Source organism: Austrofundulus limnaeus, unplaced genomic scaffold (genome assembly GCF_001266775.1).
Source record: "Austrofundulus limnaeus strain Quisiro unplaced genomic scaffold, Austrofundulus_limnaeus-1.0 Scaffold1213, whole genome shotgun sequence".
NCBI classification, from domain to species: Eukaryota; Metazoa; Chordata; class Actinopteri; order Cyprinodontiformes; family Rivulidae; genus Austrofundulus; species Austrofundulus limnaeus.
In genome coordinates, this window is record NW_013953615.1 from 49,995 (window position 1) to 69,220 (window position 19,226).

General features: G+C 39.2%; 1 protein-coding gene across 2 annotated transcripts; it reads left to right on the top strand.

Annotated features, from left to right (window-relative positions):
• The first annotated feature begins 2,809 nt into the window (after positions 1-2,809).
• On the top strand, positions 2,810-18,677 carry esrra (estrogen-related receptor alpha). Of its 2 annotated transcripts, XM_014031267.1 has the most exons (8): positions 2,810-3,061; positions 4,541-4,644; positions 9,767-10,150; positions 10,594-10,710; positions 10,842-10,955; positions 11,767-11,934; positions 14,284-14,553; positions 16,080-18,677. In XM_014031267.1, the coding sequence occupies exons 3-8, from the start codon at positions 9,772-9,774 to the stop codon at positions 16,331-16,333; spliced, it is 1,302 nt and encodes a 433-aa protein (XP_013886721.1). In that variant the 5' UTR covers positions 2,810-3,061; positions 4,541-4,644; positions 9,767-9,771; the 3' UTR covers positions 16,334-18,677. The 2 variants fall into 2 exon arrangements, with proteins under 2 accessions (XP_013886721.1, XP_013886722.1); XM_014031268.1 differs by lacking the exons at positions 2,810-3,061; positions 4,541-4,644 and adding an exon at positions 6,420-6,521 and having other exon boundaries at positions 16,080-18,675.
• The last annotated feature ends 549 nt before the right edge of the window (positions 18,678-19,226 follow it).

The following is a 19,226-nucleotide window of genomic DNA, read 5'->3' on the forward strand; positions in this document are numbered from 1 at the left end:
TATATATATAAGGTTGACTTACTGAGAAAAGGAAGCAGAAACATGGCGTGATTCTGTAATCCAGCCTTTGGAAATCTGACACGTTCCTGCAGGACAGGCCTAAAGAAAAGGCATCGTTCTGGAATTGCAATCAGGAAGTCGGGTTGAGKGGGGGAGAGATGATGTGCAAAGGCAGTGGGAAGGCAGTGGGTGACCTTTTCCTGGAGGACACACACACACACAAACACACACTCAGCTACTATAACGTCATCTGTTCTTCCACCGCAGCCTCCATACGTCGCCACTAGAGGAGGAACAGTGGGCAGTGTTTGAAGTGCTCTTGACCTGAATTCACAAACAAAATCTAAACTTCAGTCTAAAACAGCGGCTCCACAGTGGAGACGTTTTCTAAATACCTCATGGAATAAAACATGTAAACAGCAAATGAGTTAATTATTTTACTGACACAGCTGTTAACCTGAAGACAAAACGCAGTGTTCTCTGATCTCAGTTTGGGGAAACAGCTGATTGTATTTGTAGACATTGAGCTTATCCTAACCACTGCAACACATACATCACAGCTGACAGTCATTTCTACTATCTGCTGCCTAAAAGAGGCTCTGATTTTATTGATTCCTAGAAAACTCAACACAGTTCAAAATGGTCGCCACAGCTATTCCACCAAATGGCTCAAACTCAGTCGATTTTACAGACATTGAGCTAAAATCAGGTCTTATAGTAGCTGAAAGTCATCCCCAACACACTTCGCAGCAGACCTTTGTCTAAAATTGTGGCATTGCATCAATCAAAAAMATATCTCGTGACCCACTAAACTTTTTAGAAAGTAGAAGTGCAACTATAAGAGAGTGATTTTTGGAGTCAGCCCAATGCAAGGTGTCTGCCACACCTAGCTGATCTTAGCCAACACAACAATGTCTCAAACTCAGTCAGTTTTACAGAAAATGAGCTAAAATTTGGCGAAGCTGAAGCTGGAAGTCAGTCATAACACACATTGTGCACCATTGCATGATGTTGTGACTTTCCATGAGATTAACTTTAGCCAAGGTTTGATTAAAATGGTTATAATTGTCATTTCTAATTGTYACTTTAAAACTAATGTGAAAGGTTTTCTGCATTCCTCCAAAGAATGCTGGATATTTTAATATCTTCCTTTGTGCTCAGGTTTGACTCATTTATTAAGCTTCACCCTTAAGGCTTCACTATATTTAGGTTTAATAATGATTGGGGTTGTTTTGTAATCAATTGTGTAATCTATGACTCACTGATGCAGTTTTCTGAGCTCTAAGGAGGCACAATGGGTTTTTTATAAAGCTTATTACACCTGTGTGAGGTCACGACCTGCCATAAGGAGCGCCTATGGGGGACCCCAGCTGGCATCCACGTGCTCCTCATCAATACAACTCTTGATTAAGTCTCATATTATGGAAATAAATGATGAAGGAGCCCGTATAAAACACGTCGGACTGTTTCGGTGCGGGCTCTGCGGCAGAGGGCTGGGATGCAGCCCCGCAGGGTTGCGGTGTCTGCGGCGGGGAGAGGGAACGACCTTGCTTCAAGGTCGCAGTGACACTGCCGTCAGTTTCTCTCCCTCTCTCGGGCGCGCGCCACGAAAACCAGGTCCTCGAGCCACGTGACCACACGAAGACCCAGCGCGAGGCAGAGCACGAGAGGTGTTTCCGACCAGACTAAGCATATTAGCTATGATTAAACCCAGACAACGCTGGGACGTCATGAGTGGGGAATACGGAGTTTAACCAACTCGTGCTTGGACGAGTTCTGCCTTCATTTAAAGCCAGATTAAGTTCAGACGAGTTTWAAAAAAAGATTTTGTAACAACTTTTCTCCTCCCTCGATGCCAGCTGTTGCCAGGCAGGCATGCTGGGATCGAGCAGGGGGGGTCTATTTCGACACGCGGAGGGTTACAAACTCAGAGAAAAAGCTGCTCTTGTCATTGATATAAAGTCAGAAAAGCAATCTTTCTGTCCCTTTTAGAGTTCCAGATAATCAAGCAGCTTTAAAAACAAACAAAAGTCTGTCGTTTTCAACAAACTACAGCGAACTTTTGACCCCTCTGTCCAGTTAGTGTAATATTTGACTGAGTCTGGTCACTGTCATGAGACCGACAGCATGACTATTTTCCATAGGCCTGTGTGCTGCAAGGTGCATGCTACAACAATTAAACAACTTACAGAAATAAAAACACTTAGTACAGTGTAATAACTTTACTAAGTTAGATAAGCAAATGCAACGRTGTGTTCTGCATACAAATGGGCATAGATTTAACAAATTTTGTATTAGTTGATCTAAAATAAGCCATTTGTTAAGCTAAGAAGCCACATTATCACAAATGAAACTAGATTTAGTTCGTTTATTTTTAAGAGTTGCTCTTTTTAAACGCTGATGACGGTGGTAGAGCTACTGACGGACGTAACGAAGTCACAACAGACGCAAATTGAAGCGCAGAGAGGAGGAAAACCACGGGATTTAGATACGTCATGTAGCTTAGTCAAGCTAGCCGACGCAAGCTAGGAGGCCAGCGAAAGTTGTGCAGCTGCGTTTAAAAATTAAAACTTGCGTTTAGTTCACTTTAGAAACATTAACAATTGTACGCCTCTGGGTAACTTTTTGACAAGTTAATGTAGTTAAACAAATTTATATGGTATTGAAGTTAGCTTTATTTTCACACGTCGGCTGATTTGACAGCTAATGAAACGCTTTGCGTGAGATTATAGTTTTATTGTGAAAGGGCTTTACCGGATATGTAGCTTTCCCGTCTTCACAACTTTATGCTAAAAACACTGAAGTGTAGCCCATTTGTACTAGCCCAAAAGGGGGTTTTTAACGCCAGTGTTGAGGGCTGAACAGCCGGTCAATGCGTCGTGTCTCCGGTTATCGTTTTGTGAGAGGGCGAGGGTTAAAAATGTGATGCGAAAAAGCCTGGAGAGGCTCAGACGGCGTCATTAATTTAACCCCAGGTCAGGACTGCCGTGGACTTTCTCGCCGCAAAGACTTGAAAGACTGGCTGAAAAAGAAAAAAAGAAGGATGGTTTTACATTTCCCAGTAAGTATTTGTTTTAGCCTACACTTCCCAGGCTGTTCAGCCTGCGGGCTTTAGGCTTTCGTGGATTATTTTTCAGAGCATGTCAGCGGTTTCAATGAGAGCCTGCAGGCACGACTCCCCTGACAGCTGTAACTTCTTCTGGGCCATGGTGTTATTGGGGCTAAGGGGCACGCATCCCTCAGAATAAATACTTTCATAATATTGTGTAATAAACTGCAGGAACTCGAGATCCTCTCATGGTGCCGAGTCACAGATTCCCTGCATCATTCTGTTTAATTATTGCAATATGTAAACAAATTCCTCCAAAACACATAAAAAAGTACATATGATCACTCATTGAACAAATGAGTGCAGGGGTTTGTTTGGCAGGATTGTCTCTAACTCTAAAGACGTCGTGCATATGTATTTACCCTTGCACTTCCACAAGACTTTAACCCTATTTTGTGCGTGTTTTAATACCCAGAGTTAATGCTTTCTAAATAAAAAAAAAATAAAAAAACAATTAACACACTGAACTATGCAGGTGACCGTGCCTGCTGGACCAGAACTGGGATCAGTGATCTAAAGGAATAATCCACTTTGGTAATTAACCTTTCACCGGTCCAAGATCAGTAGGCAAGGTCACCGCGGGGGTGCTGCTGCTCCACAGAGCGCCGCATTTAAAACACTCAAACACTTGATTGTGCAGCCTGATGCATTGACAGAGACACCAGCAGTCCCTCCAGCTAAACCAGAACAAGAAACCTCACTGAAGAAGCAGTGCCCAGTAAGTTAGCAATATGACTTTTCATTAAGACAAGCTGTTTCTTATTAAAAGAGATCAGTTGTGAACATTAAAGCATTTTTTTTAATCTAAAATTGAAATGCTGATTCGTGTATTTGGGTTTAATCTGTCCTTTAATTATTTACACAGTTATGAACTTAAGCCTATGACTGCATGAGAGAAGGACAAGGTGTTGGCTTTTACTCAGTCTGTCCTTCAAGCATTCCTGTGACTGTGACCTTTGGAGTGTGTCACGCTGCATTCAAGGGGGAGGGTAGTCAGGCAGCGTGGCGATTCTGTATAGACACTGGGTTGTGTATATTTGGAAACAACTTCTTTTTTTATTGCCCACCGATGAAGGCAATGATGGCTTTTCCCTCGTGTTTGTTTGTAGTTTGTAAAAATATCTTAGGAAGCACTGGATGGATTTCAGTGAAACCCTCACAAAGTTACCAGCTGATTAATATTTGGTATCAACCCCTTTCAAAGTGGCCATCACTGCTAAGTGACTTTAGTTTTACAGATATTGATCTGAAACTTGGTGTGGAAAGTCTTCCTCAGTGCATATTGTACTGTGAGTGCTAACATATGGAATATCTCACAATATTGCATGACGTTGCACACAACTTGTTAGCCAGAAAATAGTCTTTTTGCTAGCTGTTAGCATATTTCTTTGAAATATGTAGCGTTCTCAAAGGTCTTTGCTTTCCTTGCAGGTGTCCTGATAACTCCACCTTTGAACCCTACAGCGAGAACGTTAAACTGAGCTGCCATCAGGAGCGAGGACTACGTAGGTTTCAAGCTCCAGTTCACACAACAGGTAAGCTCTTCACACATTTCCCAATTATGCTGATGAAATATTTGGCATAAAATCTATGCTTCAACAGGGATTATTGACCGCTGGACAAATCACAGCTGTTCAGTTCTGCAACAGAATGTTAACACTGTTCACAACGTAGTTATGACAAAACCAAAAGAAGCAAAGAGAAGATTGAAGGTGTTAAGAGCACGAATATAAGGATTTCTCCATCACAGAGACACATGAGACAATACAAACAATCTCACCCTCAGCTAGGGTCAATTTAGAGTTACCAGTTAACCTAACATGCATGTTTCGGCCTGTGGGAGAAAACCCATGTGTGCATGGGGAGAACATACAAACTCCACCCAGTCAAGGCCCCAGGCTGGGAGGTAATCCTGCGACCTACTCGCCGAGACAGCTTTAACCACGGCACCATCACGCTGCCAGCTTTGGGAACCAGTGGTCTAAAGAACTTAACGGCACTGCAACTTTAAAGTTGTTTTTTATATAGACATTGTTTGCAGGCTGGAAGTGAGAAGAAAGCTTTCTGAAGCAACAAAACATACTGTCCAGCTCAAGAATTAAGAGTCCTAATTGAAGGTGGAGAATAACAATCGACTTGTGAATATTTATCAACTAAATGTTGKGTCACAGTTGTTGAATAAACTTTTCGATTCTCTAGTTTTCTGCCAAGGTTGTTAAAATATTATGTTGCATTTAATGATAATAAGATGGTATAATTCAACTAAATGTTGTGTCACAGTTGTTGAATAAACTTTTCGATTCTCTAGTTTTCTGCCAAGGTTGTTAAAATATTACGTTGCATTTAAGGATAATAAGATGGTATAATTCTTTATATTATATTTTTATTAGTAGTAGTTGTATCATGGCTAGTCAGTGTTAATTTTGTTTTATGTGTACTATCTATAGTTTGTAAAGTAACTAGTGTGTGAAACTCTGTACTGACGCTGCTGTGACAACTGAATTTCTCCTCAGCGGGACAATAAACCCTATTCTATTCTATTCTATTCTATTCTATTCTATTCTATTCTATTCTATTCTATTCTATTCTATTGCATGTATGAATTTGTATGATTCTAAACACATATAAAGAATATCATGACCTTAAGATAATATATTTACAGTGATACACACTGACAGTGTACGGTATGTTAAATCTGAATACAGACATTGGAAAGGAGTATATATGAGTCAGACRTTATCTATTAATTGCAATTTCTACGTAATAATGCCAATTTGTTCACTTTTTGTGGGTTGTAAAATTTTGCACATATATATAGATTTATTGTCAAGATGCATTCTTACAACAAAATAATCTACCAAATACAAATGTCCTTACTTTTTCTGCTATATATAGATAATAAGATTTACAAACCTCGGATATATTAAAATAGTACTAGATTTTAAAATCAGATTTTTGAAAAGTTTTCTGGCGGTGCTGCAGCACCCTCTGCACCTCTACTTCCCACACCCCCTGRTTTCAGCTGGGGCAAAAACATCTCTCTAATGTCACCTTGAGGCAACTAACTTGTTCTTAAAAAAAAAAGCTCGAGTTGTTTTTAGTAAACTCCAGTCCAGTCTATTAAACAGTGAATTAATGTAGCATTTCCTCAAACACGCTAACAGGTCCATAATAAAATATTTGAAAATAAATTTAAATATATTTATATAATTTTCAGATGTGAAACTGTCTCTGAGCACCTCCAGGGTTGAGCGACAGTAGTTCCGCGGTTGTAGCCCGGCCCATCCGTGCACGCAGGCCGCCTCAGAGCTAGCAGGAGCTGCAGACAGATTCTCCTGTCGGACCTGTGCCATGAGCCGCGGGCAGGTCCGTCTCACGTCCGCATAGCTGCTGTAGTAGTCGCGACAGCAAGGTAAGGTGATAACCAGACTAAACCCCGTTGAAAGAGTAAGGGAGAGCTTGGTTAGTGGGGATTAACACAAGCTAGCCAGCTTAGTTAGCAGCGGTKAGCTAACCTATAGCTAAATGCTACTGGTGCTGCTAGCTAATGCTATTGCTACACCTCATAATGTTGGATAACACTAGGACACGTTATCTAAGGTTGGGAAAAATAGAAAACAAAACTTATTTAATTTTACAAATGGCTTGCTTCATCGAAACAAAACCATTTATGGAATTATCGTCTGTTTATTATTTTTCCTATTTAAAATATTGGGATTTAAACAGTTCCCTTTATTCCCAAGCAGCCGGCCAGAAGTGCACACGAGTCGAGTCTCTCTCTTATCTGCTGATGATTAAGTTCATCCAGTGTAGCTTGTGGCATTATGACTGGTTCATTTAGCTTTTAAACTCAGTCCAAGTGAGCTAAACTTTAAACAGGCTGGTTTGGATGTGACTCCCCCTGCTTGTTTAACACAGCTCATATCCAGGGAGGGCAAACTCCAAGGAAAGTGTGTGACTGAAAACCAYACTAGGTCTAAATCATCTGCTGTAGTGATAAATACCATATAGAGAGTACGAGTAGCAGATATTACTGTCTTGTTTCAAACCTTTTAGTTGTGCCTCCATACATTATAATGGTGTGTTTACAGTACACTGTGAGATTAGGTTGATTTAACTTTCAGGACATCCATTTAGTGCTTATCTGCATTTTATTTCTTCCACACAGGATTACATGTTTGTTATTGAACAGGTTTTATCACCTTTAAATAAGCGTGTTCTTGTTACCAAGTTGCGACTGAGGAATTGGGAAATGTGTATTAAGTTATGAGTGTTTTAATCAAGTTTGTTCTGACATAAATGCACGGTATGATGTGACAAATATCTGGTTTTAACATTGTCAGTAGGTGCGTGTTTAATTTAGACATCTTGTTTCATCAGATAAAGCACGAGAGTTGTACAGATACACTTTGACAAAACTGGGTGGAGGACTGTAATGTAATTATATCRCATAAAGTCTCTAATAGCTGAGGTTTAACTATAGCTTAAGAAGTTTGTTACGATGCGAGCCTGAACAGGAACAAGAGGGTGAATAAAATGGATGAATCACAGGAATTAGAGACTCAATGTATTTAAATCTGCATGCACTTTTAAATTGGTTCCCATGGAATAAAACATCAATAGATGACTTAATAATTAAGTTTTATCAGGGCAGTCACATCAATAGAGTAAAGTGCTGTCAGGATATTCAGTGCRAGAGACCAGAGCGGTGATAATATATAATCAAGGCAGATTAAATTCAGAGGCAGCGCTGCTTTTTTCTATTTTTTCTTAATCAGATTATCCAAAATACAAGAAAAAATAAAAGCTTTATTTGAAGTGGATTGCCTGTGTCCGATTAGGCCAAGTTCAGATGTCACTTTCAAGTCTTAACTGGATTGAAGGTATTTAAGCTGCTCAGATCTCATCTTCCTCATGCAGCTGATCTATTAAGTGGGAACAAGAACTGCAGTCTGTCTAAGCAAGGCTCTGCATTAATGTAGCCAATAACGACGGTTTGAAACCTGGAGGCAGACTGCACTTTGTGTCTCTGGTCACATACAGTCCAGTTAATTCATTCTTTACTGTCTCAATAAACAAACAAAAACCATTAAAGGTTGTGTTCCATCTTTCTAGGTTTGTAATTACTTAAACTGTGAATTTATTTGGTCAAAAACACAGCTGTTGTTGCTTTTATACAAATATTAACCTATCTGTCTGTTTATTTACAACACAGGGGCAAATGCCACTCTACTATTAGTAAATTATGTATCAAAGCAATCAGACTGCTTCTAGACTAATTGTCTCCTTAGTAATGGATGTAATGTACGGTTAATAATCCATTAAATTTAGCTTTAGAACAACATTCCTGGATGCTGGATCACATGTTTAAATGACACATAATTTATAATCCAAACTAATAGATTGGGTTTAAATTTTGATAAGGGAATCTGTGGTAAACCACCTTTCCAGCATTTTGTAAACTAATCTTTTATTTACCAAAATACATTTGGGCTGAATAATAAAAACCACATCAAAGCTGTAATTTAGACTAAAACCTGACTTTTCTGTTTGGATACTTAAATACATATTGAACTGAGAACTGCATACAGGCTCTGTCACACTTGGAGGTTACTGCAGTACCTTTACTGTCGTACTTCAACACAAGTCATATCTCTGAATAAGGAGGAGTGGCTGCTGTTTATGAGCGCAGCGACCTTCATCCAGTCACCTTGGCCGTTTAAATGACTGAAATACGACGGACAAAGACTTCACACAGTGCAGGTGATTCAAGGATTGTATAGTTTTATTTTAGCATAAAGGTTGTGGTTTCTTTTTGGGGGGGGGGGTGTCTGTGGTGGGTTTTGATGAACTAAAATGTGTAAGTGAGGTAGAAAGTGCACGCGAAAACAGAGGACATTAATGCAAGCAGGCCTGTTTAGGACGTCCACATGCTGACTGTGCAGAATCGAGGTGCTGGTTTCCAAAATATGACACAAGCAAAGGACAGCGAATGTGATCTTATTTCTCTAAGTATTGAAGTAAAAGTCAGGCTGTGTGTCCATTTGTATTTGGTACCTTCTAGCACCATTTCTGGTATATGCACCTACATTGTCAAGACCAGTAGTCGTTATGGGGACCATAGATCGGCCCTAATAYGGTGAAACTCAGTTTAGGACTATAGTGTGAATTGAGTTTAGCTTAGGTTTATGGTCAGGTCACTGGGGGGGTTACTGTAGATTTAGGGTAGTGGGTCAGGGTTTGGCTGTAGAAATGACTGGTAAATGAATGGAAGTCAATAATTATGAGTTTATTTTTTCATGTCTGTTTTTCCTTTTCTTTTTTCTATCATCCTCAAAAGCTTTGTGCAGTTTCAGACTACAAAGCTGAAAAAACATTTCACATAACTGTAATTTATGCTATAATCATTGCTGGGATTACCATAAACACAACCATTTAAAAAAAAACTGGCCATAGCTTCTTATTTAAGCTAAAACGGAAATTGTTCAATTTAAATTTTATTGTTGGTTTACATCCTTTTTTTGTGTCAAAACTCCAGTTTTGATCTTCCTTTACCAAGTAGAGTTAGCTGGTTTTAGAGCACAAACATGCAGTATGTGAGGTAGATACCAGTATTTACTTTGACATTTCCACGTGCTTTATGTTTTTACCTGTCAGACATCATGTCTTCCCGGGAGCGTCGCACAGATGTCTACATAAAGGCAGAACCGAGCAGCCCGGAGGGAGGAGGGGGCGGTCGAACCAGCCCCGGCGGGGCCTCTTCAGACTCCTCTCAAAGCGGAGGTGGAGGAACCAGAGGAGACGGCCCCAAACGTTACTCGCCGCCGCTCTACACGCCGGGTCTGCGGTGTCATTTTAARGACGAGGGAGGCGACGGCGCCGAGGAGGGCTCCACCGGTAACGGAGCAGGGCGATGCAAGTACGCCCTGAGCACACTACCCAAGAGGCTGTGCCTCGTCTGTGGAGACGTGGCRTCAGGGTACCATTACGGCGTGGCGTCCTGTGAGGCCTGCAAAGCATTCTTCAAGAGAACCATTCAAGGTGTGTGTTGTAATGAGGTTTTATGTTGGCATAACAGAACGAGCATGTCTCTGTGCTCTTTAACATTACTCTCCTTCAATAATGTGACAGGATGTTTATTCCATCTTTATGAGTGCTGACAGAAATGTAATGCAGAGCAAAAAGATGATAAAACAGTTAATTTAGTTTAGCTGTTCTGAGCAAATAAACGTGCTTTTATTTACTCTGTAATTAATTATGGGTCTCCACTAATGTTGATGTTTACGCTTCAGTACCGATCTGCCAAACAAAATCTATAAATAGTCTTTTCTGCTAAATGTTAAAAGCTAAGGAAGCTTTTAATTGCATAAAAGATCTCAGATATTTAATATCAAAGATGGCTTTTCTTCTTAAAACGAGCTTGTTGACATTTACTTACTCATCTTATTTACTGTAAACTGTTTTTTTTGTTTTTGCTCTTTAAGGAAACATTGAGTACAGCTGTCCAGCATCCAACGAGTGTGAGATCACTAAACGACGCAGAAAGGCCTGCCAAGCGTGCCGCTTCACTAAGTGCCTCAAAGTAGGCATGCTGAAAGAGGGTGAGTCTTTGATGTGGTCAGGCTTTGACACCACATCTTAAGTGCCATTGTTTCCTTTTTCTGAAGAATATGGTAAGTTGGTTGTGCGTTTACTGGTACAACTCTAGGTTGTTGTATCTTTCATGATGTAGGAGTGCGTCTGGACAGAGTCAGAGGAGGAAGGCAGAAGTACAAAAGACGTCCTGAAGTGGAGAATGCAACGTACCAGAGTGCCCCTCTACCGCTGACTAAAGAGAGTGAAAAAGGTGATTTTTATTATACAGTATGTGATGGATTTCCATAACTTACAGTAAAAACTGATTAGATGATCCAAAGACACGTCAAACTGGACTACAAGTATGCTGGTATCTTCTATAATAAAAATAACCATTAAATTGGCATCATTTACTGCCCAAAAGTGGACCGCATGATTTGTAAGAAACAAGCAAAAATCACCAGTAGAGTCAACAATTACGACTCGTTTGTTTCCATTCAAACATTGATGAGAACACGTCAGACCGTCTCAGAGAGTGATGGATGACGAGTCAGTAAAATAATCCCTGGATGTAAACAAAGTCAGAGGGAATCAGAGACACCAGGTCCAGTGGGATAAAGTGAAGTTCTCTCTTCTGAAAAGATAAACAACTAAAACTGAGAGTTGACAGAAGTACAGTCATTTTGAGGAAGGAAATCAAACATTAATGCAACAATTRAGGCTAAGATCTGAACTTTTAATGGGAGAATTTTCATACTTGATCAAATTTAGTTGTAATTTATTTATTTATATGTTTTTTAAACCAAAAACACTGAAATCCACATATTTTGACTGATATTACAGTGTTATTTAAGTGGGAAACAGTGCCCTCTAGTGCTGACATGTTCACTGTGCAGCTTTTATTTTATAATGAACAAGAAGCCTGAAGCCTGTGCGTAAAATAAATAGAATGAATGTAGTAAACAGATCTGCTTTTCTGTTCAAAGCTGAAGTCCTCTGAATTTCTTGAAAGAGTAAAATGTTTGAGGAATCGGTTAATTTCTGATTTCATGCTGCGGTCAATCAGTAGCTTTGTGTTTCAGGCTCCTCCAACATCATCGTGTCCCATCTGCTGGTGGCAGAGCCAGAGAAGTTGTTTGCCATGCCCGACCCTCTGCAGCCGGACACGGCTCAGCGTACGCTCACCACGCTGTGCGACCTCGCTGACCGCGAGCTGGTCGTGATCATCGGCTGGGCCAAACACATCCCCGGTAAGACATGCAGAGACAATAAAAAGGACAAGAAGCATGTTAGCAATATAAACAATTTAGAGTAATTACTGTGTCTAAACGGGAGCCAAGGAGCGGGATCAGTTTCACTCAGGGCTATAACTAGAGCAGTGATTAATATGAAAGCTGACAGAGGCCTTGGCTCTCACAGCTCTTTGTCTAAATGTCATGGAAAAAGTGCAAAAATATCACAAAAGAGCTGCAAGACGGCTAAGAAATCTTGCAGAACATTCAGCTTTAGGCTGTTTGAACCGTTGGAGAGTTTACACAAACACTGAAAGGCTGTAAATTTAAAGAAGAGTTGGATTTGTGTCACAAAGTGTCAGTAACAACAACAAAAGCTGTTTGACTGAGAATATCTGGGGATTTTTTCATGTGCACAGCCCTCCGAGCTCTACTGCTCATCTCAAATACAATACAATGACAATAAAGGCATTCAATCAATCAATCAAATGCATGTTCCTTACAAATGTGAACATGCTTTTCAGTGGTATAAGATTTATTATCAAGAAGCATTATTAGAACAATGAAATAAACTACCAAACACTAATTTACTTATTTTTGTGCYAAGTTTGTGATTTTTGTTTTTGCCTCTAAACCGTCTCCGCTCTTAAATTCACTCCTTTACACGCACCTGTCCTGCCCTTCTTCTTTAACTCAGTTTCTTCGCGAAAGACACTGCAGACGTCTGATTGGTCGTCACCTGTGCGAACACCCTCCTGTTTAATAAAATTGTTTAAGTCTAAAACACTTTTGACAAATCAAACCCTGAATACCTCATTTGTTTGTATGGTTACTGACCACATGATTTTAACAGACTTTACACGTCGTTTCTCTGCTGACAGTTTTTATAAATGAGGGCCGCTATCCTGTATGTTTTGCTTGTTTCTCTGCTCCAACACACTTGATTTGAATAAATGGRTTCTGCAGAACAGCATAAAGTTGCTTCAGAACACAAAAAGGTTATCCAGTCTCTGAATCAGGTGTGTTGGAGCACAGAAACAAGTAAAATAATCAGGATAGTGCCACTCAAGGACCAGGATTGCCCACCCACAGTGTAAAGTCCATATTGTTTCCAAAGATGRTTTAGAGTTGATCATGCTTTTGTGTCCTCACGTCTAGACTATTGTAATAACCTTTTTCCTGTCTTAAAAAGAAGGAGTTGTCTCGTTTACTGCTGGTCCAAAATGCAGCAGCAAAGGTGTTGACCCGCACCAACAGAAGGCTTCATATTACCCCCATTCTAAAATCACTCCAGTGGTTTTTCGTTTTAAGTTAAAAATCCTGGTACTAACATTTAAAGCTCTCATGGTCWGGCTCCCTTATATATCAAAGCCCTGTTGTGTCTGTATTTACCCCCTGGAGGGCTGAGGTCATCAGATCAGAACCTTTTAACGGTCCCCTTCACTCACTTTAAGTCTAGAGGTGATCGCTCCTTCCAGGCCGTTGCTCAAAGGCTCTGGAATGATCCTCTCAATACGTGCACTTGATCCTGTGGTTGCCTTTAAGAGCAAACTTAAAACAAGCTTTTTAACAATTTCAGTGTGTTTTCTGTTTCTTAGTTAATGTTTTATGATGTTGGTTTTTTATTGTCTTATTTTTCTATATACTTTTTTGCATCTTTGTAAAGCACTTTGTGACCCTCTATGTCTGTGAAAGGTGCTATATAAATAAACTTTTACTTACTTCTTTAATATAACTTCACAAGGAGGACTGTGTGTGAGTTACTGCATTTATTTATGTATAATACTAGAAATTTAACCTTAAAAATCATCCATAAAGTGGGGGGATCGTATTATACACGGTTTATTGATAATTAGATTTTTATGCTTTTTAAGATAAAAAAATGATGATTGTATTATACTCGATTGTGTTATATATGAATAAATACGGTAGTTTTTTTTTTACTTTCTACTGCTGTGAATTTTGCAATTTCTTATGTGCCATATGATAACCAAAAACAAATTCCTTGTATTGATTCTGATTTAATTTTGTTTAASATGATAATATTTTTTTCTAGATCAATAGGATTTCCCTAATTTTATCAGCAACACAATATGTGGCCAGGAATCACTTAGAGGAGCYGCTCTGAAGTAAAAAGAGCCTGAAGGAGGCAGCGACGTCTATATTATGTCTGGCACTGTGAGGAGTCTTTCTGACAAATTAAAGCACAAACGTTGAATTTTAAGCAGACGTGGTTTGTAGGTGAAGCAGAGATTTGATTGTGAGAACAATAAGTTCTGAAAGTAGAAAGTCATTTTGTTACAGAAAACAAGATAATCCTGTTGGTATGTAGTGTCTTTAAATGTCTCTGTGTCTGGTGTCCTGCAGGTTTCCTGTCTCTGTCTCTGGCAGACCAGATGTCCGTGCTGCAGTCGGTGTGGCTGGAGGTGCTGGTGCTGGGCGTAGCGTACCGCTCGCTCGGCTGTGAGGACGAGGTGGTGTTTGCGGAGGATTTCGTCCTGGACGAGGAGATGTCGCGCGCCGCCGGACTGACGGAGCTGAACGCAGCAATAAGCCAACTCGCTCGCCGTTTCCGTGCGCTAAATGTGGACCGGGAGGAATTTGTCATGCTTAAAGCCATCGCTCTTACAAACTCAGGTACTGAAGTGCAGCGGAACAATACGAGCGTTATGTAGTCTCTGAGGTTAACGCTGTTGCTGGCAAACCACTTACTCTGATAAAACATATTATGCTAACAGTGCAGAGCTCAAATCAGATTTTAAATGTTTTTCATTGTTTAAGTTTTAAAAGTTCTTTCCCATTTGTTAACTATTCACCCACAGCAAAACTAATAATTTTATAAATGTCTCACGTCCATCCATAATTTTAGAAATCTAATTATTTCAATACACAGTTGGTGTAACTCGTGTCATCGCTGCATCTGAGCACCGCTAACCAGTGGTGGACAAAGTACTTGTAGGGGTCACCTTGAGTGAAATAATGTTGGACCTCAGACCTCTGATGGGTCTTTAAAGGGACAAAAACTCTGTTCCACTTAGGACTGAATTTAGGCCACCTCAGGTCGCCTAAATTATCTTTTTCTTAATCAGATAGTAGTCAGAAGAATCTTTTTATTATTTCTTTCAACAATCATGTAAAACATCAGATATATACCAGAAAAAAACATAATTTATAAGTAACAATGATCTAAATCAGACCTGAAGTCAGCCTGTAACTTAGACTTTAGCTAGTTGATAAATGATGACTTCAGCTGTAATAAAGTATATGTATTATTTCTTCTTACTGTCATAAAAATATGAATAATATTTATATTTACCAGTCAACAGTTAGAAAATGTTCTCTGGTTATAGGATGAAACTTGTCTCTATTTGCTAACCATCTTCTTAACAGGTCAGGTTCCTCTAACAGAAACYTAAAAATACTCACATTTATAATATTATTTTACACTCTGTAGGTCTAAATATTAATCAGACATTTATAATATTATTTTACACTCTGTAGGTCTAAATATTAATCAGAGGACAAAGTAATCTTTAATAGTTTGTTAAATTGTAACATGATTCAACAGAGCTACACTCTGTATGCATGCTCCACAAGCTAATATCTGTTAACCAGTTCAATAAATAACAGTGATTACATGGACTTTATAAGATTATTTTAATTTTAAACTGTTACATTATGTTCTGCTCAGATCACATTGAGCTAAATAAGATCAAATCTGATGACTTGTGTTGTAAAATGAGACGTTTTCCTGTTTATCTTCTGTTAATAAATYCATAACACAAACAGCTTTTCTGACATTATTTAAAACATTAGATTATATAAACTGTAAAATATTAACTGTGTTAATATTATTATTAATAGTTTTTATGATTTCTACATTGTCCTTTTTTTCTGCTCTGTTGTCAACATGTACAGTAATGGGAAATCCAGACTCTTGACAGTTTAGCGTTACCTGTTAGCTTCACCAGCCGATCACATGGTCACCTGGTTTCTGAGCTCCAGCTGTTCTGTAGGACTTCCTTGTTCTGAGCCTCTTTTAGTGCCCTCTGGTGGCCACAGCCTCACATTGCAGAGGAACTTATTTTACAGCTCTGTGACTGAAGCTGGGATAATTTAACGTCTTCAGTCTGTCTAACCRAACCCTCCTGCTACTCTTTCAGACTCTGTTTACATCGAGGACATGGAAGCCGTGCAGAAGCTGCGGGACCTCCTCCACCAGGCCCTGCTGGAGCTGGAATGTCAGCGGCGCCCGGACGAGCCCCAGCGGGCGGGACGCCTCCTTCTAACGTTGCCTCTCCTCCGACAGACTGCGGGCCGCGCTCTGACCACCTTCTACAGCATTAAGACCCGCGGGGGGGTTCCCATGCACAAACTGTTCCTAGAGATGCTGGAAGCCATGATGGACTCTCCGTAGAGACGAGGAACCATCGAAGATGTCCGAAAAAAAACCAAGCTGGTCTTCAGAGTGGACGAGTGTTTTATAAAAAAGGAAAGCCTTTTTTTAAGAGAGAATTATTCACGAGGAAATGACACTTTTCTGTTTTGAGCAGAGCGAACAGAGGAAAATCTAGAAAAGGAGCAGCTTATTTATTCACATTTTAAGTGAAAAACAAGCTTTTTACGTAAAGATATAACTGCCAAACGTTTAAAGGCTTCACGGTGTAATATTTGACCTTCTTCATGGTTTGTTCATCGCAGCATCGATCTGCTGACATTTAACCACTTAAGGACGACTTTTARGTACCCAAGAACAGACTGCGCTCGAGTAGCTTTTGAACTTTTTATTTTTTGATTTTTAAAACAATGCTACATCTGCACATAAAAGCCATATTAACATATCTGACGAAAAGCTTGAGGGTCCAAGAAAAGTGGAGGGAAATACACGYGCAGTGCTTTTTATCTGCTGTTTGCTCGTGGCGTCGCAGGCAAACCATAGGAATCGCTCGCAATACGCTAAAAGCAATATAACGATTCAGTTATTGTTTGTTCAATTCAACGTGTAGAAGAATGAGATGTCCTTTTACTMTGTGTTATTTGTTCTTCACTCTTCTGAACCCTTGCATCCCTGACTACACTGGTTCTGGAGCCACCTGAAAGGCTTTATTAGAGGTCTACATGTGGTGTTTGAATAAGACACATCTGGCTTCCAGTATGCGTGTTTGTGATCACGTGCACTCACTGAGATCAGGGAAGATCACATCTCTTTATATTCAAACTTTTGTGGCAACAGTGAAGATAAGAGCGACGAGGAAGCCTCATCTGCTTTTTTATTTTTATTTTATTTTATCCCCCTCCTCCACTAAAACCACACTATGACCTCTGCTGCTGTGTTTTTAGAAAAAAGAGAAAAAAAACTTTGTCCTTGTTTCATATGTGGGATAAAACGTGTAACACTATATGACTGATCTGTGCACGTGCCGGGACTGCGCTGCACTTGCTGCAGCAGGGATGAACGTCGCGTCCTCCTCTTCCTCCTGTGGATGCACATCTACTGAACTCCAGCCCTGGAATGGGCTCAGGGCTACAAGAAATGCAACTTATGCAACATCTTTACTTTTTTTCGGATGTTGAAACTTTGTCTGGTAACGTCCCCGAAAGTCCCGCTCTTTCAAAATGTTTCTATAGCTGCCGTATAAAGGATCATTATAAGTAAGCTTAAGATGCAGTGGGGGGAAACAAAAAAACAAAAAACATTAATATCTGATGTAAAAATTTTGATTTATTGAAAAAAAAAAAATGAAGTGGCCAGCTGGTCATTACTCTTTTAGCCATGTACAGTTCCATATAAATAAATAAAAAGTAAACATGCAATTATTTGTAGTGGAAGATAATAAAGCCAGCAAATGTAAAACAGATTTATCATCACGGTTATATTTGTGCAGCTTCCAGTGTGCTGATGTTTGTAAAGACTTGAAACTTCATTTTGACATCGTGGCTCTGTTGTGGGTTGGAAATCAAGCCTTTCATTTGTTCTTTTAAAACAAATGTTGCCTGTTTAGGGATCAGAACTAAACGGCTCAAGGTAAGGAGGCCTGATTATAGTGGAAATAAAAACACTTTGGCATTGGATGAACCAAATGTAGTTCATTACTTTAATGCATGTGTCTCAGTGGTTCTGCTTTCAAAGATGGATCGTACTGAAGTAAAAACACAGGTACTTTAGAGAAGGTACTGATATCTGACAAAATGTGACTCAAATTTGACGTTTGCTGTTTTCACAGGTTACGCCTGTTTAATAAAATGTCTGGTTTTAACTGCAAGGGTAAATTTAAGCTCCACGTCATCCATGTTTTTGCAGCGTCACTGTCCGGTCATTTGTTTTACTAAATGTGCACATTAATATAAACGAGCAATACAACAAATTACCAAACCTCACACACTTCCTTGTACAGTCACAGTGTACATTTACCATTGTCAGTTAAAAGGATATAAAAAAGAAAGTTAAAAAAGCGACTTAATGTTATCTTATTTAGAGATTCAAATCAATGTTTGTATTTTGAAGAGTATTTAAATGATTAAATTCTATTTTTTACTCAATTAACCGTTGTTTGTTTGACACTGCTTTATTTTTGTGTGCTGTATATTTCTGTATGTAGGCTTTTTGTTTTAGATGAAACCGTCTGATGTCCTTGTCTAAACATGTTCTCATTAAACTCACTGTGAAAGAAAAAAAAAGTGAGGTCTTCCACTGTCTGATGCTACAGGGAGTGGATTCTGTCGGTGCTTCTTGTTGTGTAATAAATGGACACACCACCACATGGACTCATCTATATGGATGTTTGTGATTTATGTAGAGGTCCTGTCAGGACCGCTGCGGTATGGACCACCGAATATGACATTATTAGAAATAAAAACAAATATATAAATGGACCAATATCCTTTAAGTATACTAATTTTAAACTAAAAATAAAAGTGTATACTTCCAGTTTACTTTTTATGTACTTATCTGAGATATACTTAACCAAGTTTATCATACACTATACTTGGCTTATACTGAAAATATAACAAAAGTTTAAGTATACTTAGTCAATACTAATGTTTAAACTTCTGGCCAAGATTAACTTTAGTAGTACACTAAAAGTACATTTTCACACAGACTGGTTTATTTGGAGTATATTTCAAGCTTAAACTAAAAGTATACTGATTACTTTCAGTATACTTCTGAGTATAAACTTATTGTGGACCAATTTAGTCCTAGAAGTACACTTGTTAGTAAACTGATGGTGTATCAGTTGTACATGGTAAAAAAAAGTACATTTAGGGAAATACACTTTAATATTTTAATGAGATGTACTTGAAGTATATAT